The sequence below is a fragment of the Carassius gibelio genome, chromosome A8 (genome assembly GCF_023724105.1).
Source record: "Carassius gibelio isolate Cgi1373 ecotype wild population from Czech Republic chromosome A8, carGib1.2-hapl.c, whole genome shotgun sequence".
Taxonomy (NCBI): domain Eukaryota; kingdom Metazoa; phylum Chordata; class Actinopteri; order Cypriniformes; family Cyprinidae; genus Carassius; species Carassius gibelio.
Window position 1 is genome coordinate 18,871,549 of NC_068378.1, and position 23,628 is coordinate 18,895,176.

Genomic DNA, 23,628 nt, shown 5'->3' on the forward strand with positions numbered 1-23,628 from the left:
CGCATTGCATTTTAAAATATATATATTTTTTTCATTACTTCAGTCTTCAGCGTCACATGATCCTTCAGAAATCATTCTAATTTACTGATTTTATGCTCAAGAAAAACAATTTACGATCGGCTTCTTACATTTTTATTTTTTTTTTTGTAGATTAAATTTAGTTAGGAGTTAGAAAAAAACATTTATCTGAAATCTAAATCTATAATATGTGTTGTCACTTTTAATTAGTTTGATAATATTAATTTGTAAAAAAAAAACGTATACGAAGCCCTGTTCAACATTGTGGTTCCAAATTATAACTTAATATCATGTTGACAGGGATGAAATTCTTATTACAAGCTGATCATCTGATTTAGTTTTCTTTTTAAACCGATTCAAAGTATTTCCTAGCTGTATTACATTGAAACAGCACTATACACAGCATATGCCTAAAAGCTATTTCTGATATTGGTGACCAATTAATATTCAAATCAAAGGACAAGAACTTTTAAGACTTGATCATGGTTATATCACATTTATTGTCCAGTAAAGGGATAATTCACACATACAGAAGAAACCTGGAGTTCCATCTCCCAACATTATCTATGTTCTGTAGTCCAGTTTCAACAATGACATGCATGTTTCAGAAACCCTTAACATCACACTACACACAACAAATTTTCACCCAGTTCAAGAGTTTTCAGAGTCAGATAAAACTGGGCAAACCTTTCACAATCTGAGACTTCACCTCAAATTCATGTTTGCACATTTCCAAATGGAGTGCCCTTCATGCTAGTCAAGATCTAGATCAGACATGCATTAAAACCATCACAGTATTTTTTCTAAAAAGAAACTTTTTTTAACAAAATGCAAGTGGATTTTGAAAAAGAATAAAGAGTAATTTAGTTGAAACCATAATAGAAATCCCAGATAGAAGAAAGGAAATCACCCACAAGTTCTACCTTCATTCTCACCAATTCTGATCGCGTAAACGATTTGCCCATTTCAATCACAAATTACTTGAAGTCTTCCTATTTACAAAAAGGCCTCGCTGTGGTCATGCAGTCAGAGAGTATACACACTTTGGAGTAACAGGTCCAGTATTTAAGGAAAGCTCTTTAGTGAGACAAAACTAATCTATTCACACAGGAAAAAATCATATCTTTGGATTTGCATTTGCAAGTGATTTCCATATATATATATATATATATATTCAAGCACTGATTAAATAGCACTTCCCAATTCAAAAACTTTCCAAAGTTTGATAATTTAACCGCTTTGATCAACCCATATGTTTTTCCAAATTGCATTTGAATCATTTTACTATGCAGTATACAATATAAATATAGTCGGTTACATTTTTGGTCAAAATGTCCTTATTGCACATGCAAAACAATTAACTCAACATATCTTGGTGGATCAAATTTTGACCTCTAAATAGATCTTTTATCTTTTTTCATGAGATAAATATTAACCGCTGTCCAGAATAATTTTTTTTTTTTTTTCAAAACACTCATGCTGACACTAGACTGCATGACATCCAACCTCTTGCTACTTTAAGGATTGTCAGAGTGATGCAGCAAAGCATCAAATAAGACCACAGAGGAAGAGCAAATGCAATAACGTATTTACACTATATAACAGGTCCAATAAAAAAAAAAAAAAACATTCACGACTAAATGAACCATCTGCATAAGCGAAACAAACATTCAAACAAATGTAATGCATTTGATTACAAAAGCAACAAACATTTAATGGCTTTTATGGAACAGGATTCTAGCTAAATGATCTTCACAGAACGAGGTCTTGAGGATATTCCTCTGCAAACATCTAGTTTCCATTAAACAGTGTGTTTTTGGTTGCAGTAGTACGCAGCAGTGCCGTTGACAAACAAGCACAACCACCAAATGCTTTTCTCAAAGAATTCAGTCATGCCTGAGGCGTAAGTCTGCTTGTTAGCTATTAAGATTTTTCAATCTTTGTTGATAAATTTATCCATAAATTAATTCAAATCTTTGAACGCAGACATTCCAATCACCTACACTCACATATAAATCAAGAACATGGCTCAATAGACTTCATTATAATTAGGCAAGAAAATAAATAGTAAATCACCACACACACACACACACATAAAAAAACTTAAATTCACAAATGGCTTTTTGTTTCATAAACATGTTTTCCTTCTTGCTATAAAACAGAAAAATGTAAACAGTATGAAATAAAATAAAAATAAAACCCACAACAAAAATGAACTCAAAAATGGACACAAGCTAGTCACAAGGTATGAATGGTGTTCCTGTGTGTGTGTGTGTTTTAGACCATGTCAGCCCATTTGTCTCCTTTTAAGTGGATGACAAGGCCTTTTGTTGGATGCCTATTTAGAAGGCAGAGGGTTGTCTGGGGTGGTTGGGGTCAAGACTTCTTTGTAAAAGTTCTCAATCTGGTCTTTGTACACCTTCATGACCACTGGCCTTATGAGCTTCATTGTGGGCCCTGGGAGAGAGAGTATAAAACAGCTAAACAAACAGCCTTTATAGACTTTAATCAACATAATTATCCACAAAAGCCATAAATAACAGACAGAAAGTTCATTACTAGGAAACTTACCCAGCTCTCCGCCAGGGATGGAAAAATCCTTCTCCAAAACGGTCCATTTCTGGATGCGCTGGGCGTTTGAGGTGGCTTTCTCATTGACGCGGTTGATGCCTTCTTGAATGGCTGCGTGTACGACACGGTCGCGGCCACCGGAGATCTCGCTGACTCGCGTGGAGGTGCTGCCGAGGTTACGACACAGCTCCACCGCCTCAGGAGTCAGTTCGTCTTCAGGAGCACCCGTTTCAGTGTTAACCTGACACTGAGAGCAAAAAAGAAAAAAGAAAAGAGGAGACATTAGCATTTTCTACCAGTAAGTTATGTATATTAGGTTAAATATGTATTTTATTAAAAAGTATACCCATCAATATTTGGATAAAATCATAGTTAATTAAGACTAAATTGTGCTCGCGTGTGCAAAACATTCCTGCATGATGCTTAAGTGTTTTTGGTGGTTGCCAGAGGCCAAATATGTGGTTACTAATGTGCTCCGACGGCTTTTAATCATGTCGTTTACAAAGATGTTCTGAATGCTTGCTATGCCATTGCTAGGTTTTTTTTGGTTGCCACCATGGGGCAGTGATCCCAAGAAAAGCACGGAACACGTAGTCATCTGCCCTGTACTGATACCTTAATGGTGAGCAGCATGGAGAGGAACTTTCTTTTGTCTCCGATAAGCATGGCATTGCTGATGAGCGGAATGGCCTCTTTAACAGCATCCTCAATGGGCACCGGGGGAATATTTTCACCTCCGGCTGTGATGATCAGTTCTGGGATGCAAACATAAACTTCATTACATGTACCAGACTAAATCCCATTAAAACTGTGGCCACTTTAGAATTAAAAATCGTACTGAATGCAACTGCTCAGTGGTTTCAGTTCCAGTGTGAGTAAGAGGAAGCACTTAATCTGTTTTCGATTGACGGTCATTACCTTTAATGCGTCCAGTGATGAACAGGAAGTCGTCCTGGTCGTGTTTGCCGAGGTCACCCGAGTGCAGCCAGCCATCTGCATCCAGAGCCTCTTCGGTTTTATCGGGCATGTTCAAGTAGCCCATGAACACATGACGACCCCAGAAACAAATCTCTCCGATACCATGATCGTCAGAGCTGAAGATCTTCGTCTTACAGCCTGGAATTACCTTTCCACAGCTGAGAAAGAGATACAGGTGAGAAATAAACAAAATGTTAAAGCTGATATGATTAAACTAGCTTTCCACAAATGAAGGTTTCAGTACCTGGCGAGTCTGAAGGCGTCTGGCAGTGAGATGGTGTGCGGTCCAGAGCTCTCGCTCATGCCATAGAGCTCAAACAGAGGAATGTCCAGACTGAGGAAAAACTCCAGTGTGTCTTTGGTTATGGGAGCTGCTCCGGTGTAGCACCTCGTACAGCGATCCAGTCCCAGCGCCTTCCGAACCTTCCGGAACACCAGACGCTTTGCCAATCGATAGTTTAATGGCTTTCTGGACAGGTTGCCATTACTGAGGACACAAGACCATTCCTCTCCATTAATATATAGCCTAGAATTTATGCTAATATTATATCATGTTAAAAAAAAATTCCCTGATGTATCAAGATTCATAACCAAACTGGTAAAAGAGGCCATCTTATGTAGCTGAGAGCACTTTTTTCTAATATAATACCATTTTCAATTCAGATCAATATAAGAAGAATAATTTAACTGACTGAAAAGTTGAAAATGTATTTCATTTATTAATATTGTATTATTTAGGAAAGAAACCTGACATCACAAATATTCTTAATATTTAAATAAACATTTATTAAGGAGTATTAATTGTGCTATAATGTTAAATTAAATGTTTTATTAAAATACAAAATTAAATTTATCATTTTTTTTTTTTTATGTTTTTTAAATTCCTAAAACCAGGTTTAAAATTTATTTTGAATCCCAGATTTTCAATAAAGAAGCCATATTTGACTTTTTATAGCATTTAATTTTTTCCACTTAAGATGACTTGGCTGACTTAAAAGGAGACCACCACTAATTTGAATTTTTCTAATTTAATACAAATAGTTTCTAATTCAATTATATTAGCAGAATAACAGTCTGGGTGAAAAGGTGATTTGAAATGTTTTTATTATTATTATTATTATAAGGAAATCTGACATCACAAAAATTCTTAATATAAGTAAATATATGTTTTATCTTATTCCTGTTTCCTAAAAACAGGTTTAAAATAGATTTTGAATTCCAGATTTCCAACGAGGTCTCAGACTTCTGGATCCAATAACACATGGTTGTCATGTGTTAATGACTGATAGTCATGTCTGTGTCTAAATGTTTCTACCTTGTTTGGTGTGTGTGTGTGTGTATTTACATACAGCTCCAGTTTGTTGAGGTTGGTCTGCAGGCCCACGTCTTTGGCCCAGGATGCCACCTTCCGACGCACAGTGGACGATTTGGCACCAATCGACTTCATCTTCTCCTGCATCTTCTCCCACACCCGTGGCACACCCATGAATGCGGTAGGGCGTATCTCACGTAGAGTGTTAGCCAAAGAACCCTGGAACATACAGTGACTTCTATTAAAACGCATCTAAGCAGTCTCAGCATGGTTTGCCATAGGGTTCATCTTCAAGTCTACATGCCAACATCAGCTACAGATACACCCAGGGTTGTGTCAGGTAACACGTGCAGGTATGTCTTGACAATTTCTGCCCCTGTGATCCTAAATCAATGACCCAAAACAACACTGTGGTGCTTCATTGATATCCAATGTTTGAGGCACTACAGTATCACATGCTCAGCTTCCACAGATCACAGGAGACACATCATACACCCGTTTTAATGAAATATCAGCAGATCTGCATACAGCTTTGTTTTCTGAACATCACAAAAGCCTTTCTGTGTGAGAGAGCTGCATGACTAAGGCTTATGTTTCATCATTAGAAATCTCTTTAAAATCAGTTGGTTTAAACTAACAAGATTGTCTTTGGAACGATCTTCATTTACATACACAAAACACAGTGATTGGGGAGGAAAACAGGAAGTGCCTTCACTAACATTTTTTTTAAGTTTTTTGAAAGAAGTCTCTTATGCTCATTATTTGATCAAAAACAGTAAAAATACTAATAGTGTGGAATATTATTGAAAACGTTTTCTATTTTAATATATTTAAACATGCTGTTTTTTTTCTGTGATGGCAACGCTGAATTTTCAGCAGCCATTACTCGAGTCTTCAGTGTTGTATAGAAATCATTCTAAATTGTTGCTTTGGTGCTCAAGAAACAAAATTAAATATGACCAATTCTAAGATGCGTTATATTTTTCTGGAAATTGGGCATTTTTCTTTCAGGAGAGTAAGTAATATATAAGGGTTATATAAGAATACCTTTAGCGCATCAGGCTCTGCAAAGTACGTGACTCCTCCTGCTTTCATGGGAAGCCAGATGTCAATCATCTGTGCAGCAATATGACTGAGTGGCAGGTAGCTCACGATCACTTCCTGTAGCTTATCCGCATCTGTCAGGCTCACATCTTGGCCAGTCACAAACGCTGTCCATGTGAGCTACAGGAGGAGAGAGAACATTTTAGTGCTGAGAATGACTGAATGACTGGGTAAACCCTCATTTCGGAGTTGTTTTTTGTCACAATTTGCTCAAAGGTTTTGGAACACTGAATTGTGGATGTTGTGGGTTTTGTGTTCAACTCACATTGTCGTGACTAAGCATGACTCCCTTTGGTTGGCCCGTGGTTCCGGATGTGTAGATCAGTGTACAGCACTGATTGGGTTTCTGGGAGCTGATGATATCATCCAGCTGAGCATCAGGATCATCGCGGCCCAGGTCCATAAACTCTGCCCACTGTGTGTAATGGATATTTATATAGCAAATGTCAGATTTCAGTTTGTTCAATTTGAGGGGCATTAAAACAGACAGACTAAGGTCTGAGAACTGAATTGAAAATATTTGACTAATCAAATGTACCGTGTAGAGATTGGGCTTTTTCTCTTTCAGCTCATCTTTGTACTGGATAATGGCTTTTAGGTGCGGTAATTTGTCCTGGATCTGAAATGAATAACACACACGAAGAGTAAAAGATCATCAGGATGCGTTTAATCAACATGTCTGATTAAACTAGAGAACCAGAGGATCAGTCTTGCACCAGGAATTGCCAGTTAACTGACTAGTATTGTGTTTTTGTATTTATAAATATCTATATACTTCATAAAATCATACTGACATCACCTAAAGGCAGGGCATTTAACACTTATGAAATCATTTTCATTAATGCAATGTAAGAATTATATGGTATTTTATGTATTTATGTAATTACAATTATGAGAATTTAGGGCATTGGTGTGTTTTAAAAAAAAATATTTAGCAATATTTGTCTTTTTTTTTTTTTGGTTTGTGTGATGTTGTTGTCTCAGTGTACTGGAAGCTTGTCACTAAAACAAATTCCTTGTATGTGCAAGCATACTTGGCAAAAAAGCTTATGATTCTAAATGCCATAAAAATAATGTTACAGCATAAAATCTTACCGACCCCAAACTTCTGTAGAGAAAAGTTCTGATCTGAGTTTATCTAGAAAAGGTTCTCGATAGGTTCATGTGGAAATAGGTCTTTCCCTCTCATTACCTGCAAGATCTTCTGCAGCTGTTTGTGGTTTTCCACCACAAGGATGTTGGCCTGGCAGTTCTCCGCCACATACTGGCATGCCTCGGGAGAGTTGGTGGTGTAGATGCCCACAGCAAACCCTCTGCCAACGACATACAGAATCCCTCAACAAACATCCTCAAGTCTGTTATTACTGTAACCAAAAGGCAAGCAGATCTACAGGAAACACCTTCAAACATTAACAACATTCCCTCCATTCTGACTCCACCTATATGTTTACTGACCCAGACAAGGTTCAGGTGATGCTCTTTAACAAGTGCAGGCTGTGCCTTTCACTCAAGTCATAAAGACAGCTTGACAGTTTATGGCACAGCAGAGCCACTATTTAACTAATGAAATGATTAAAGCTTTGTTTGGGACAAACACGGGCCATGATGAGTTATGACAGCCGAATGAATGCATATGTATGATTGATTTGAAGACTCATAAAGTGTTAAACATCCTAAAAATAAACACTTACCCAGCTAAAATAGCCCCGATGTCAGCAATAAACCACTCGACTGAGTTAAACCCGAGGATACCAACACCGTGGTACTTCTCCAGACCGAGCTGAGAACAGATAGACACAGTTAGCACAAGTACATTAAGATTTCAAACCAAAATTTCAATTCGCAGGCCCCATTTATTTTGAAGCATAATGTATTGTTTACATGTAAAATATGAAGAAGCGTGTCTTTGAGACATCACTCATAAGGTTTCCCAGAAGTCCCATATGGCAATTTACATATTCCTTTTTGCAGTTAAATTAATGTTTAGGCAAAATACGCATGTCTTGTCATCGAACACCTCCATTTTGAGTTTATGCTGCCTAAGGTATACACAACTCAGTCTGAATCACTCCCACAGGGTTTGAGTCTGACAAGTTACACTCCTTTTAGTAACTTTCACCATAAACAAAACCATGGAAATCAGCTGGCCAGGCAGGGAGAACGTGACCAGTTCAGAGTTAAACCTCATCGCAAGACTAGAGTGTGGAAAAACTGACTGTCTCTGACTGGGTTGTGCACAATTCAACACACAAATCAATTTTGTCTTTTGAAATTGTGGTGAAATAGGAGCAGGACTCGTCCCGGACACCTTATCACACAGCACTGATTGCTGGCACTTTCTCCCTGAGGTAACCTGAGGTCAAATGCTTTACAACAGTAATTGCATGAGGTCTGTCCATGAAATCAATAACAGTTACATCAGTTTAATGTGTTTATACGTCTTTAAGTGTTTGTTATCAGGAACCTTCGACACAAAAACCATTCCTTTTATCAGGGACATTACAGTGTGATTTTAGATAAGACTGTAATGCTCAACAGCAATAATCTCAACAGGAATCGCAAGAATATCATGAAAATTACTAGTTACTCGATTGCTAAACAATAGAAAGCCATGGGTCAAATCTGTTGTGTAACCTAGGTGCTAGGCTCAAAACTCAAGACTGTTAATGCTTCTCACCTTATCTTGGCCGACTGTATTACAATTAGGGCTGAATAATATTACCTAATGGCCCGGAGTCAGCGTGAAAGAGTTTCAGGCTAGTCTGTCACATTTGGTTTTGTATGATGTTTTGAACTGACTTACATACAAGTCTAACAGGTTACAACAATTTGTTAAGCAGCTTTAGAAAAGCTGTTTAGATAATGTTTTCAGTTTTTTAGAAAAGCAAAAATGTTATGAATTTATAGTTGTTATATTAAAAACAAAAAAATGTAGCATTAGCATAGATAGTAGTTGTAGTATTAAAATCTTGATTTAACAGTCCTCACCTTGAGGAAGCTCTTGGCAGCAATGCGGCAAGTCTTGTAGTATTCATTGTAAGTCATGGTCTTCCACTGCTCTCCCTCTTTCCAGCCCAGCGCATTGTAGTTGCCAAAGCGTTGGACCGTAGAAGTGAACATCTGGTTCACTGTCAAGGGGGGTTTAGCCTCAGGGCCGGACTCACCCATCCTGAGCTTCACCTCTCCATCCCTTTTTGTAGTCCAGAGCTCTGTGCCCTTAACGGGCAGAGAGAGGGAGTTGGGACGAGCGGTGGCACCTATAAAGGGAACAGCTGTTTTAAATCAAATGTTTCAGTGACACCCTATCAGGACATTTCCTCACACACACTTTCCTCCCATTCATCACTAGTATCTCATCCACACACTAGCACACAGTTTCTGACGAGGCTTAAATAGCAGAGCTCATCTCAGTATGCAAAGTCTTTCAGAAAGTGTCACACCCCATTTTCATGATAACTGCAAAACTCTTTTGTGAACAGCTCAAATTTGGTGCAAGGTGCAGTGTTGCATTTTTTTCCACTTCAAAACTAAAATGAAATCTATTCATTGCACCAATGGCAAGGGTTTACGACCGGGCTACTTGCTAGAAAACAATTCCTTCTTAGGCGGCCAATTGTGCCCAAATTACACACTGCACCTAAAAAAAATGATCAAAACAGTTAATATTAACAGGATTTAAATCAGATTCATATTAATAACATTAACATTTAATAATTTAACTAATTTTCTTGACTGATTTTGCAGCCGTGCATGAAAGGGGAAGAAAGCCAACCCAAGCAACGTCCTGTGTGATATCAGCTTGATAAACCCCTTACTAAATGCTGAGTTCTTCAAAACTGTTTGAAATGGAAAAGCAAAGCTATCACAGCAGCTTAACCTGTAACCCGAGTTCATGTGACTTGATGACCTGGTTCAGAGCTCTGTTAACTTATGTGAACACAACAGACCACAGCAGTGCGGTGGAAATTCTGGAAATTCACACATGGGTTGTTTCTAAACTGCTCTGACAACCGTGTAACTTTTATTTACAAGTCATATGCGACTGTAAAAGGCTACTAAAAACACTGTGATCCTGCTGTGTGTCTAAAGGAGAGGGAAGTTAGTTTGCATAGGGACAGCAGCTTCCTTTTCAAACACTTCCTCTACCGAGGACTTAAAGGCCCTACTGATGTGTCAAGTTCTCGTAGAGCTAAAGTTACATAAGAGTTTTCGTGGTGAAAAGACTGAGGAGCATTGAAGTGCAAGTTGTGGGTTAGTGCTCTGACCAGCTTTCCATTGCTCTGCTCTATAGCTGTGTTATGCAGAAGTGAATGCACACATGGCGGTTTTGGGGCCTCATAAAGACATATATGGCTTGTGCTCAAAATGGCGGTTATGGTCACATGTGTGTGCATGAGCAAGAGTAAGTGAGTAAGTTTGTATGCAAGATAGTGAGAACATGTGTTTGGGAGTTTAAAGTGATTTGCGAGTGTTTGTAAAGCAGCGAGAGAGTGTGAGCTCACCTGATTCTGGGTGTATGCTATGTTCGACTTTGGCAGTGGATTGCTCTTCTCTGGCACATGCCGAGTCCTCCTCCGATGACTCACTGTGAGGAAATAAGGACGTCAGTTAAAGAAACTTCCAGACAAGCAGCATTCTGGAGTTTAAATAGTTTCATTTTTCTCTCAGACACCGATGAGTTTCACATTACATTACATTCATTGTTCTGTGAGTGTTAATATATTTCACCGTAGTGCAAAACTTGTGGCCTTCTATGCTTGTAAGGGTTGATTACAATAGCTTTGCAGTGAATTTTAGCCTTAGACGAAGTCAAAAGACACAGTTTTTTTTGTCTATGTGAAATTCAATGTCAGTGTTGTCAGAGCTTTTAAAATGAAGTCTTAAGATTATTTTATTTAACAAGAATTTGTTTTTGTTTTTATTCGAAAGTGACAGTAAAGACATTCAAAATGTGACAATATTAAAATACTGGATTATAAAAACTTTATTACAGTTTCCACAAACATATTTAGCAGCACAACAGTTTTCAGCACTGATAATGATTTCTGAAGGATAACATGACACTGAAGACTGGAGTAATGACTGTTTAAAATTCAGCTTTACCATCACAGGCATAGATTATTTTTTGAAATATTATAATAGAAAATAGTTTCCCTTCATACTGTTTTATTTTACTTCCTTCACAAAAGAGCTGTAAACAACATAAAAAGTGGTGATGTAATGAATCTTAATTTGACATTGATATTATTCATTATGTTAAATGTATCTTTATTTTTAATGAGACAAACATCCAGAGGTAATACAACCAGTTTTTAATCCAATGACAATGCTCTCGTCTCACATGCCTTCATTCTCATGTTTACAAACACAAAAGTGGCTAATCAAGCTTGTATGTATAAATAACCATTGGAATTTTGTTGCAGACCTGACCTAGTATGCATGGATGTTAAGTGTATTCGAACATAAAACAAGAAATGAAAAGGGACTGACTTTGCTGTAGACTCGGCGGCGGCGTCCTCCAGGGAGGCGAGACTGTCTGCTGTTCCACAGGACTGAAGGAGGCTCGCATCCCCTGGATGCTCCATAACTTCAGCGGTGGACACGGATGTAGGTTCACACGCGGTCACTAATGCAAACAGACATAGAGTGTTAGAGGTAGCACTCAACCGATTTTGTTTTTCAATGCCTAATGTCAATATCTAGAAAGAAGGGTGGCCTTTAGTAAATATATACAAAACTATGGGAACAAGTTGTCCAAAATTAAATTAGTCTCCCTTCACTTCATTTTATATATTAACCACCCCTACTCCCCTACAAATAAATAGTCTTATTGTAAACTATAAAAAAGGTCAATTACTCTGGCAGATGACCATATTATTCCACAAAATATGTGTATACTTTCCCGAAAAAAAGGAAACGCCCACCCTTTTATTATCGTCTGTCCTCTCCATTCAAAAGCCTGACCTCGGCACCTTTAGAACGACATGTTGTTTTTACACACCGCAGCCATGAAAACACATGCCAGCGATGCTACCGGCCTTCTGTAATGAGCTCTGGCAGCAGGGCTCACATGATGAGAACAATCAGAAATGGCCGACCAAAGTAAAAGAGAGTCTGAAATAAACCCAGGGCATGAAAAACAAACCGGGTGCTATTCATCAGCCTCGTGCTTCATGTTCTCTCAGGTTTTAGTTTTAGGTGCTTTCATGGATGAAATGATGAATATGGTGGTTTCTTATAGTTATGAGTAACTGTGTAGTGCTGACAAGACTGTATCTATAAACTATAAACAAGACTGGCATATAAACAATTGTTACACTGAATGACATTATAGTGGATGTCTGTTGTTTTGATTCTTGAAACCCCCTTTTCCTCTTTAACCCATTTACACGGCATTCCATGTTTCTTTAAAGAACACCACTGGATTAACATGTCCAAAAAAGAAATTGTTAGTGATAGTGAAAAATGCCTGTTTGTCTTATACTCTGTTAATAGAATGCTTTAGCCTCTTCTCTTCCCTCTCTTTCAATCAATTCACCTTGGCAACTTTCCTCCCAGCAGAGCCATCTTCATCTGCCCTCAGCTGGTGCCACGGCAAGAGATCCTTACAGACACATTCTAATCTCTTCCAGCCCCAACCGACTCTCAGCATGCACTCAACAATGAGCCAGATGCAAATCCTGGTCTGGGCTGACGTCAGCTCACCTGATAACATCCTCTTAAACAGACTCCCTTGTTGAAAACTCAAGGCACTGTAGTACAATTTGGAGGGGTTCATTTGAGATTTATGAACCCATGTGACCTTGCATCTCGTTGCTGGTTTGATTAATTGACTACGTATCCAGACCAGACAGTGGATCAGCATCTAGAAAGGACCTCTACAGTCCTGAAAGTGAAAGTGACGTGACATTCAGCCAGGTATGGTGACCCATACTCAGAATTCGTGCTCTGCTTTTAACCCATCCAAAGTGCACACACACAGAGCAGTGAACACACACACACACACACACACACACTGTGAACACACCCGGAGCAGTGGGCAGCCATTCATGCTGCGGTGCCCGAGGAGCAGTTGGGGGTTCAATGCCTTGCTCAAGGGCACCTTAGTCGCGGTATTGCCGCCCCAAGATTCAAACCCACAACCCTAGGGTTAGGAGTCAAACTCTCTAACCACTAGGCCACGACTCCCCCCCCAAAGACTGAACTGCTGGTTTCGTCTGGTCAGAGGAGAACTGGCCCCTGACTGAGCCTGGTTTTTCCCAAGGTATTTTCTCCATTCTATCATCGATGGAGTTTTGGTTCCTTGCCGCTGTTCCTCTGGCTTGCTTAGTTGGGGATACTTCATTTACAGCAATATCGTTGACTTGACTGCAAATGATTGCACAGATACTATTTAAACTGAACTGCACATCACTGAATTCAATGATGAACATGCCTTTAATTGTCATTTTGCGTTATTGAAACACTGTTTTCCTCATTTATGTTGTTCAGTTGCTTTGACACAATCTATTTTGTTTAAAGCGCTATATAAATAAAGGTGACTTGACTTGACTGATGTTCCCTTGTGTGTCTTGTAGCTGGTGGGTGAGGATGGAAGCGATCAGCATTTTGGAACATTCAAAAGATTCCCACGTTACACTGTAAGCTGGTTTGACATTTATCTGGCTTTTTAGAACTCAAGCAACCTTTTTGTTAAAAACCTGTATCTCCAAATTCTTGAATACTACCAGGCATTTCATTATCTAGAAATACTTATCTACATTCCAGTATATCCTGATGTTTTAATCTGATTTTCAACTGGCTGAAATGTCATCCTTCACTTAACATCATATCTCAAAACGTCTCTCTCTATCTATATACACATACAAGACTCATGTGGTGTCCAACAATAACATCTTTGGTGCTTGTGGGATCATGTAGTCTTGTATTTTCCACTCAAGGACTTTCTGACAACACTCCTGGAGTATCTGTATCTGGCTCAATCCCACATCTACACTAACAGTTTAGGGTCAGTAAGATTTGGTTTTTAAATAATTAATTATTTATTCCAGAAAGGATGCATTAAATTGATTAACAGTCATATTAAAGACATTTAATATAATGCAAAAGATTTATATTTCAAACAAATGCTGTTCTTTTAAACCCTGACAAACATATCACAATTTCCAAAAAAAAAAAGTAAAATAAATAAAAAAATAAATAAAAATATATATTATTGATTATGATTATAAGAATAATTATAATAAATGTTTCCTGAGTGACAAATATATTAGAATGATTTATAAAAGATCACATGACTGATGACTGCTAAAATAATAATAAAACAGTTTTATTATTTCACAATATTACTGTTAGTTGTGAAATAAATGCAGCCTTGATAAACATAAAAGACCTCTGTCAAAGAACTAGACATTTAAATAATATGATTCACCAGCAAAACAGTGAATGACTCATTCAAGCATGATGGCTTGATGAGAAGTTCTTGATTTCAATTGATTATTTTAGAACATTTATAATAATTCATAATAATGAAATTTATTGTCCAATCATAAACACCTCACAATTTGACAAGCTCGGTTAAAAATTTCCAGACCCCCCCCCCCCCCCTTTCAGACACAGTCACAGCTGTTATGATGACACGTTGCATCTGCCCAGCAGAATGATGGAAGAATATGACTGCAGCAACTTGTGTATACAAGGACTTTCCAAAACACGTCGGCCACACCTTGAACACCACAAACATCCTGCAATTTACTGCCTGTCCAGACTGGCATTAACATACAGGACTAAACAGGAGGACAGGACAGGGAGGGATTTTCCACCCAAAAAATTACCACCTGTATGCCGACACACAGACTGTGATCTTGCTCGAAATAGCAATAACAATTGCCTTTTCTCAGTTATATAACTTGTGTTGGACAAATATAGGCATGTATATTTCCAATGAAACCAAATCGCTCATATATAAAGATCATCTCACCCGGCATGAGAGGCCACGCCTCTAAATTCATATCACAATTCACATCCGTTCGGATCTAAACACATCAAATACCAATAATCATGCATTCATCACAAACACAGATCTGTTGCTTAAGAAACTAACTCCAAGTGTTTATGGCTGTGATTCATTCATTCAGTCTCCTTACCAACTCCATATAAAACCATGATTTAACATATTAAAAACAAAAATGGACTTACAGTGCATCTCTACAGGCTGGAAAACGCTGCTCTGTATCTGTCTCTTCCGTATCAGAAGCTGAAATCCCTGTTTCTTCGGTTTCCTTAATGTCTGACTCCAAAATGATGGCCGCTTTCTGTCTACAAATGTGCATGTAGCACATTCATTTTCAAACACCGGGCTTCCCCTCCTCCGTAACCAGTAACCACACCCTCCACCAGCACCAGCACCCCTACAGTATCCTCTACCCTACCCGCCCCCAAAAACACTCCCTAGTGCTCTGATTGGATGAAATCTCTCACACCACAAGAGTCATCTGAAGGCAAGGAGGGGGGGAGGAGCTTTAAAACAGCGCCACTCTCATACATACAAACCAGTGCAGCAGATGCTGTGAGGTTACTACAGTGCAACTTTAAGTGAAACATTGGCTTACAGAAGACAGCACAGCTGCACTGACATCAGTCTATAGACACATAACCCACCACACACATCTGTCCCATTTAAACACTGCCATAATAATGCTGATATTGTGCTGCTGTGCATTTACATACATGGATCTACTTGAGCTTTCTGCTCCAACAAGTGACCTGCAGTTCACCTCATTTAAAGAAATCAAACCCCAAATATGAAAAGAGATGTGCAAAAAAATGTCTGTTAAAATAAGCTGTTAGGGAAATATTAAAGAACTACATGAATGTGTATACAGTATGCTGTGTAAGGTTAGTAGGGGTTGAAACAGGAACAGAATTAGGTCAGAATACACCTGAAACTGCCTTGGATGGCCTAATCGTAGTTGAAAAATGACTGAATACTTGAAGAATGCATGTGACTGACAGCTCGGTCCTGTATTTCTTGTTTGTTTCTTTCACAAAGCTAATGGGGGGAGGTTCTAGGAAGGAAGACATTTTTCAGGTTTGACGTATACACAAAGAAATTATTGTTGTGGGGAACGTTTGGTGTAATTTTAAAGATTATCTGCTTTAGTAAAATGTATCGCTGCTGTGCAAATTGCAGATCCTTTGCTCTTCATTTGTCGTACTAGCAGTAAAAAGCTTCCTGTGTTTGTGTTTTCTAAAAGCAATTGACAGTCTTCTTCATCAAAGATGCATTAAACTGATCGAAAGCCACAGCAAAGATTTCTGTTCAAATAAATGTTGTTCTTTGAAGTTTCATGGCTTTCACAAAATGTAAGTAACTGTTTTCAACATCGAGAATATTATAACAAGAAATGTTTCTTGAGCACCGAATCAGCATATTAGAATGATTTCTGAGGGATCATGTGACACTGAAGACTGGAGTAATGATGCTGAAGAAGACTCAGATTACCATTACAAGAATAAATTAAGTTTTAAAATATATTAATCCAGAAGACAGTTATTTTAAATTGTACTAAAATCTCACAATCAACTACAATTTTTAATGTATTTTTTGATAAAACAATGTAGCCTTGAATATTATTTAATGCAATATATATATATATATATATATATATTTCCTCCCTCAAGGTCACTAAGAAATTGGCTTACTAAAGATTATTTAAATTTCGCCATTAAATCTGAAGCAGCTGTCACCGTTTGAATGTATTATTTACACATTTACCAAAGGTGTGGTGTCAGACACTGATAACACTACCCGCCATATGGTTTAGTATCCAGTGTTTACTAATGCAGAACACATGACAATACACCTGTTGACTCATTAACAACCTCCATTTGTAGAATTCTGGATGCTTGGAAAATATCTGGGCTTTAAATCAGTGTTTTTAAACAAATCTTTTACACCAATTCATCATTCTATTTCATTTTCAATCATTTATATTTTTTCAGCTAAAACAATGTTATTGGTTGGATCTACTTAACAAATTCACCTTTCACATCTCACAATTCTGACTTTATCCCTCCAGAATTCTTTACATCTCACCTTTTTTTTTTTTTTTTTTTGAAGAGTTTACATCTAGCAGTTCTGCTTTTGTTTCCACTACAAAATTATAAAAATAAATAAATAAAAAAGTTAACCAACTGTTTCTCTCACAATTTGGACATGTAAAATGCAAGAAAGAGTCATAACTGTGAAACAGAAAGCTGCAATTACTTTATTTATTTATTTATTTATTGTGTGGCGGAAACAAGATTCCACAGCTCAGCGGCTTTGTCAATGGCAACAATCAAAATCCCCAGCATTACTGGGCACTGAACCGAGAAAGTCTGAGTCAGACCCTCAAACCTCAAGGAAACTACCTGGCGTTCAGTCAGTACTGATCTCCTGATATAAATCTCGGTCATTTGAAATGGCTCTGCAGTAATGATGATGATGTTCCTCTCCACCATAGTCAGACCTTATATCAGCCAATGACGGCTTGGCTCTGGATAACCATGCGATCAAGGGACCTCTGACCAAATATCTGACCCTCGAGCGCTGCTGCCGTGGCAGAGAAGCATCTGGCGCGAGCAGCACGGGAGGAAGGTTACGCGCGGTCACTGACATTAATCATCAGTGCACGGAGTACAAGCTTGCTCGTGTCAGACTATATTACAAATATCGCGAGGATAGTGCTGCAAGGGTAAGCAGGCAAAAAGAAAAAAGGGAAAAAAAAGGAGAGTTGGATGAAACTTTTACTTTTTCCTTTCGTTCCATATCTTATTTGGTTGAAAAAACGTTCTTTTCTGAAAAATAAAATAAAATAAATATAAATATATTTTTGACTTGAAAAAGACTAAAGTATATGAAATGCCTATGACAGACGTGCACAAGTTTCATTTCATACTTTGGAACTTGAGCAACAGGAGTGTCTTGTTCGGTCGCTCATGTAAACACAAGCAATCACACACGCATTTAACTGCTTCACTAATATAACACCTAAGTTACAAATACATTCTCATTGAGATCTATAAAGCTGTACTCACCGTTACTAGTTTATATTATCTAGATGGCCAGGTGTTAAAGTTGTCACTGCAATTTTTTTTGCAGTTTTCAGATTCAAAGATATAGTTGAAGTCAGTTGTGATGAAAGAGAGAGATAACGCACGCAGATGTGTCTTTCTGTTTGCGTGAGACTGCACACAAAAACCCACACCGGTTGACCACAGGAGGCTCACGCGTGCTCCTGATAAAAGCGCGCGCGCACGCCACCCAGCACTTACCCAAAGCTCTCACGCGCCACCTGCCGTTCACTTATAGGCTCCCAAACAACGCAAGCATGCTCTTCTCTGACAGTGGTATCTCCTTGGTAACCAGGTACACTAACTAAAATAACGCAAACATGCTCTTCTCTGACATTGGTGTCACCGTGGTAACCAGGTACACTAACTAAAACAACTTTATTAGGGGCGAAATTGCTCATTATATTGTAAATATGGCCAAGAATGACAGTTTCACACAGTATATTGCATTTTACTCTTTGTTTAGATCATTATATTTTTGAGCATGCAAACATTCGCAATCGAAATACTGTACAGAACAATCGAAGGCATTGTAATAATTAAATAATAAAACCTGACACAGTACTCAAACTTAAAAAAGCATTTTTTGCCGAATTTTAATTTTGCCGAAAATTTGCAGTAGACTGCCAAGAGGCATTTTAAATTTGATTTTTAAAACTTTGTATTTATTTTGTATTTATTTATTTTTATTCCAAGATGATAACTGGACACTATTTACTAAAAAATACATGTATGTAGTGAGGTGACACCCCCCTGGGACCAAGACATAGACTTTTGTCTTCTGTAGATGACATTGTATTTTAGTGAATTTCTCTGAGGGCATACATTCTACAGTTTTAAGTCTGGATGTCCTGTACAAAACACATTTAGGGCTTTTTAGAGATATTGCATGTTTGATCATGAATTGGTTTCACAATATATGACTGATATCACATTTAGCACTCTTATTAGGGAGATATGATAATGCTTTGGGATTAGAATTTAAATCTGGGTAATTTTCTAGTTGTTTGTCATAAATAAACATCTCAGAAAAAAATGTATGGGGTTTAAATTTTTTGAACAACTTAGTCCTGACGTCCTCTACAAAGAACATAGAATGAAATATCTTCCTCAAAAAAAAAAAAATTATCATTTTTTTCGGATCCTCCAACCATTGTAATGACAAAAAAAATTACAAAACATTTTCCCCCCTTGTTTTCAGGAGGATATAACAACAGTGCAACATAGTGCGGTTAGAAATTTGAGGTTTATCACCATAAGGTTTAAACTACATAGCATAAATAGTTTTAAAATAGTTGGCCATATACTGTATGCACTACGCTTGTATTCCTTTTGAAACAGCAATCCTCTCCTGATGAGCATAAGTGTGTTCATATACCGCTACCAAGCGGTCATTGTTGGGAACTACCCATGACATCATGGACAGTTTCTAACGAATAAACTTAGCAAGCCTTTATGTTTGAAAGTGAATATATTGTACTACCATTTATATGATTACGTAGTTCAAATATTACTTTGTAAATGTATAACGTCTACTATGCTTGGTCTAGCCTAGCTGTGTGTTTTTTATTTTTTTGTCCTTCTCTAAATTGGAAAGCCATGCGGAAGGAAATGTAACTAAAGAACTTCTCGGTCGTTTTTCCACCTTTATCTGGCAGTTAGCGCGGTAAAATTGCAACGTTTTGGCGGAGCAGAGTGTTATGTTGGTATTTCAGTTAGCCATTAAACATGAAGCACACACGGCTGAACGGATAATCACTTTACTAGTTCTCTCACTCACTCACACGCATGCGTAAAACAGCAGGCAAAACTTAACCCCTTCGTAACCCCCGAAAACCTAATGGTAGAACACAACACAGAGCAGAATCGAGGCGCGTTTGTGCACCTCTCCCCGCGGGAATCGAACACCATTGAGCTCAGTTTGGAACGCGTTGGGAGGGGCTCGACACTTGCTCCTCCCCTTTCGCTTTTTAGCACTTGACGTATGAAGAGGACGGTAGCAACAGTTGCCTCGAGACCCCCGCTCGCCATAGTGACTGTAGCCGTGGAGACAGTTACTTACCAACGGGAGCAACACTCAGCAACAGCAGCAGCAGCAACTGGAGGAGAGAGAGAGGGAAAAGAACAGTAAAGCCAGGGCAGAACTAAGCAGAAGGCTGAGGTGAATATCTTTTTAATGCTTAGAGAGATCAAAATGATTTGAATCTACATTTAACGGGCCTCGGAGGTTGAGTAATGTACATCCTGACGTGCTCTCACGCCCTGCTCTCCGTCACACTTGCACGCTAGTTGGTTAACGTTAGCTCATCTGGTTCGCTAACTTCAGTCAGTTTGTTTTGACATCGGTTAAACTAATTAACGTCAGCGGAGAAATCCAAGTGCTGTCATGTCATGTACACTGAATGCCATACATGTTGGTTATTGCGTTTGTAAGATGAATATGTTTATAAAACGGGTTAAATTACGAGCTAACCAGTTGCTTTAACTAGGTAAACTTTCTTTAAAAGCTGTAACTGTTTGAATAAGAGCGAGATGTTGTTTAGGAGTAACGTTAACTTAACCGCTTTGTTCCGCCGTTGCTTTGCTTCACGAATCACTTTAATTCTCGTGTAAGTGCGCGAGCTGTTCAGAGATACTGGTGTGAACCGCCTGTTCGGTTTGAATGGCGAGCTCATTTATATGTGTTTAATTGTAATAGAAATATGTGTGATGAATGTCGTGTTTAAGTTAGTCCTGTCATGTTGCTTTTGGTCTGGAAGCTTCAGGGTTGGTGCATCAACAGGTTGCTGAAGTCAGTCTGAAGAGCGGTCCCCGATAAAAGTGATGCATTTCGGATTATACGAACGACATCGGCAGTACTGACTTTACAAAGTATTTAGACGTTCGTGTAACTTATTAGATGCAAGTGTATTTCCCCAATTTTGAAGGAAATTGAATTTAGCTTCTTGTCATCCGGTTCAAATCGGATTCTCTTATCTGCACTAACATGTTTTGCAGGCTGTTGTGAAATGGTCAATGACGTCTCTTATTTAGTAATTCATAAATAAAAAAATAATTCATAAATGCCATTTTAAACAAAACCGACCTCAGTACACCTTTCGAAAATGAACAAGTCATTCTGATAGTAGAGAGTAGATGCTGTCTCTGCCTGGAGAAAAAAATCATGAAAAAGATGACAATTTTTGAAAAGTGTGTCACCTGTGATTATATTTTTTATGTTAATTCGTTAAAAAAAGTACTTAAGAAATTTTGTGTGTATATATATATATATATATATATATATATATATATATATATATATATATATATATATATATATATATATATTTTTTTTTTTTTTTTTATATATATGTTTTTAAAAATCTACCCACTTTTGAACCTCAAGTTGGTGTGGTTAGGGTTTTCAACCTGCAGGAAGTCATTTAATTGGGTTGTTATGTGAAAAGAAAACCATAATTCAGAGAGGACCCCTTTAGACCCTAATCTCTGTAACTCTGTAAGTCATAAAAAAAATAAAAATCATGTATGTCCAGTAGCCCTCTCAAAACCTCTTAATATTCATGACCTTTTATGGTATTTGTATCCTTATGTATGTTAAAAATGTGTATTTTTACCATTACATTTTTTTGAAAATACGAAGTAATTTTATTTCATTTTAAATCTTTTTTTTTTTTTTTTAGAAAATGCAGTTTTAAGTTTATTTATTTTACCAACATACATGCAGAACTAAAATACATGCAACTAAGTTTCACATTTTCCTTTTAATAATTTTGGGCATTCTTATTTGTCATTGACCCCAAAAACAATCTGCAGTTCATATTAATGCAGATCACATCATTAAACAGCAGAAAACAAATATTCAGCACAGTTTATATTTGATTATATTATATTTCCTATGCTTCATACTCCCACACAGATGATATATCTATATAAAATGTCACTGTTTTACATGCCATTTTCAGATATAATCTAAATTACTCTGAAACATTAAAGTTTTGATTGTTTTGTTGTCTGCATTATTCAGGATTAATGTTCCAAAACTTTTTTGTGAAAGTTTTTTTCTCGTTTTTATTTTCCTTTATGAAAAATACATGTGTGTATTTTCTCCACCTTTTCAAACGATGTTGTAAGTAAGAAACAGCTGAGTGTCAGTGATGTGAAACACTGTACTGTTAATTGTGAGCAAATTAGATATGTATTTGCATTGTTCTCATATTGAGAGGATGGCATTACCCTCATATTTCTGGGATGGCTGTTGACGCTAACAGTTTGCCAACAGCTTGACTGTGCTTATCCAAAGCTGCTGTAATTTTTCTCGAGTTGCATCGTGTCGCTGTGGCAATGTTACACCTGCTCAGCAGAGAGCTTGGTAATGAGCTCTCTTTATGACAATAGCATACGGTCCAGGTGTCGCCCCTCATTGGGCTGTGCTTCTCTATTTATCTCTCTTTAGCCGAGAGTGTCCATGCCACTGAGGGTAATTGGCATAGAGCGAGGCAGATCCTGATGCAACACATTGATCATGTCGGCTGGCCCATTCCTCACAAGCTAACATCATGCATGTGTGGTTTAGATTTTTTACACCCTTTCTGTTTCTGCAGTAGGAGTTCGAGGATATTTGAAATGAGGCGTTTTCGCTTGTCAGAGTGGAAGTGTGTTTGTCGCTGTGTGTTACGGGTCCCTTCTGAGCTCAGCTGAAGGGGTTGAGCAGCAGAGCTCACATCAGCTGCCGACGTGTCTGTCAGGTGCTTCACTGAGCTCTGAAATCTTCCCCAAACACATCTTCGCGATGCGACATCTCCAAGGCTCTAAGATCCAAGTCTGTAATGAAATATGTTGTTACAGGTGCATGTCCAGACTGGAGGAGAAATGAATGATTCATGTAATTGAAGTCAATTATTGATGGGGCCATTCGCTGCTTCCTGGGCTGTGTGATGTCCAGTAAGCTTGTTTTTGTGGGGTTTGGTTTGCAGTTTCCATTCTATGCTCCTATAGCCCAGACCTGCCCTTATCTGAGTGTGGGATGGTAGACTACACCTTGTTTTTGACATGACTGACTCCACAAAGTAGAATAAAGGAATTTCTATGTTTAAATATAAATTGCCACTTTAACCCATTTGGTAAATTTTGATCCAACCCAGGGCCCCGCAACAGGAGTTTTCTGTGCCTTCACATGGAATGCAAAAAGAATGTTTCCAAACAGGTTTCCCAAACACTCCTTCTGCTGCCCATCTGTTATTGTTTGGGTAGATAATCCTGTCCCAAACTAACACCATTGGTTCAGCCACACACAAAAGTTTGGGGTCAGTAAAGGCCAAAGAATACTTGGGCTGTTCGTGACCGCGCACCGTCCGCATTGAGTCATTTTCGTCATCAGGAGGTCTCGCGGACAGCAGTGCACTCCGTCCATTTGCAGGCAATTTTTTGAGACCTTGCAGATGGTGCACGTACAGCAGCACTTGCGCGAGGTGAATGCTGAGACAGAGCGCAAGTCAAGTAGGTGGTACTGCGCACGTGTCGAGCTCGTC

At 38.1% G+C, this 23,628-nt stretch overlaps 2 protein-coding genes across 6 annotated transcripts in view; one reads left to right on the forward strand and one right to left on the reverse strand.

Moving 5' to 3' along the window:
• Positions 1–498: 498 nt before the first annotated feature.
• LOC128018763 (long-chain-fatty-acid--CoA ligase ACSBG2-like) lies at positions 499–18,083 on the reverse strand. 3 transcript variants are annotated; one of them, XM_052604510.1, is made up of 15 exons: positions 18,065–18,083; positions 11,474–11,609; positions 10,486–10,568; positions 8,972–9,240; positions 7,675–7,763; positions 7,176–7,296; positions 6,522–6,602; positions 6,249–6,398; positions 5,927–6,103; positions 4,917–5,098; positions 3,812–4,054; positions 3,508–3,725; positions 3,205–3,344; positions 2,590–2,836; positions 499–2,475 (listed from the first exon to the last, which is right to left on the reverse strand). In XM_052604510.1, exons 2-15 carry the CDS (start codon positions 11,566–11,568, stop codon positions 2,357–2,359), a joined length of 2,214 nt encoding a protein of 737 aa, XP_052460470.1. In that variant the 5' UTR covers positions 11,569–11,609; positions 18,065–18,083; the 3' UTR covers positions 499–2,356. The 3 variants fall into 3 exon arrangements, with proteins under 3 accessions (XP_052460470.1, XP_052460469.1, XP_052460468.1); XM_052604509.1 differs by lacking the exon at positions 18,065–18,083 and adding an exon at positions 17,778–17,796; XM_052604508.1 differs by lacking the exon at positions 18,065–18,083 and adding an exon at positions 15,182–15,371.
• Positions 18,084–19,960: 1,877 nt separating this feature from the next.
• LOC128018766 (DNA-binding protein RFX2) overlaps positions 19,961–23,628 on the forward strand; it is a 34,927-nt gene continuing 31,259 nt past the window's right edge. For all 3 annotated transcript variants that reach the window (XM_052604515.1, XM_052604516.1, XM_052604517.1), the window contains exon 1: positions 19,961–20,261. The gene's annotated coding sequence lies outside the window, so the exon portion shown is untranslated. The remainder of the gene's footprint in view (positions 20,262–23,628) is intronic.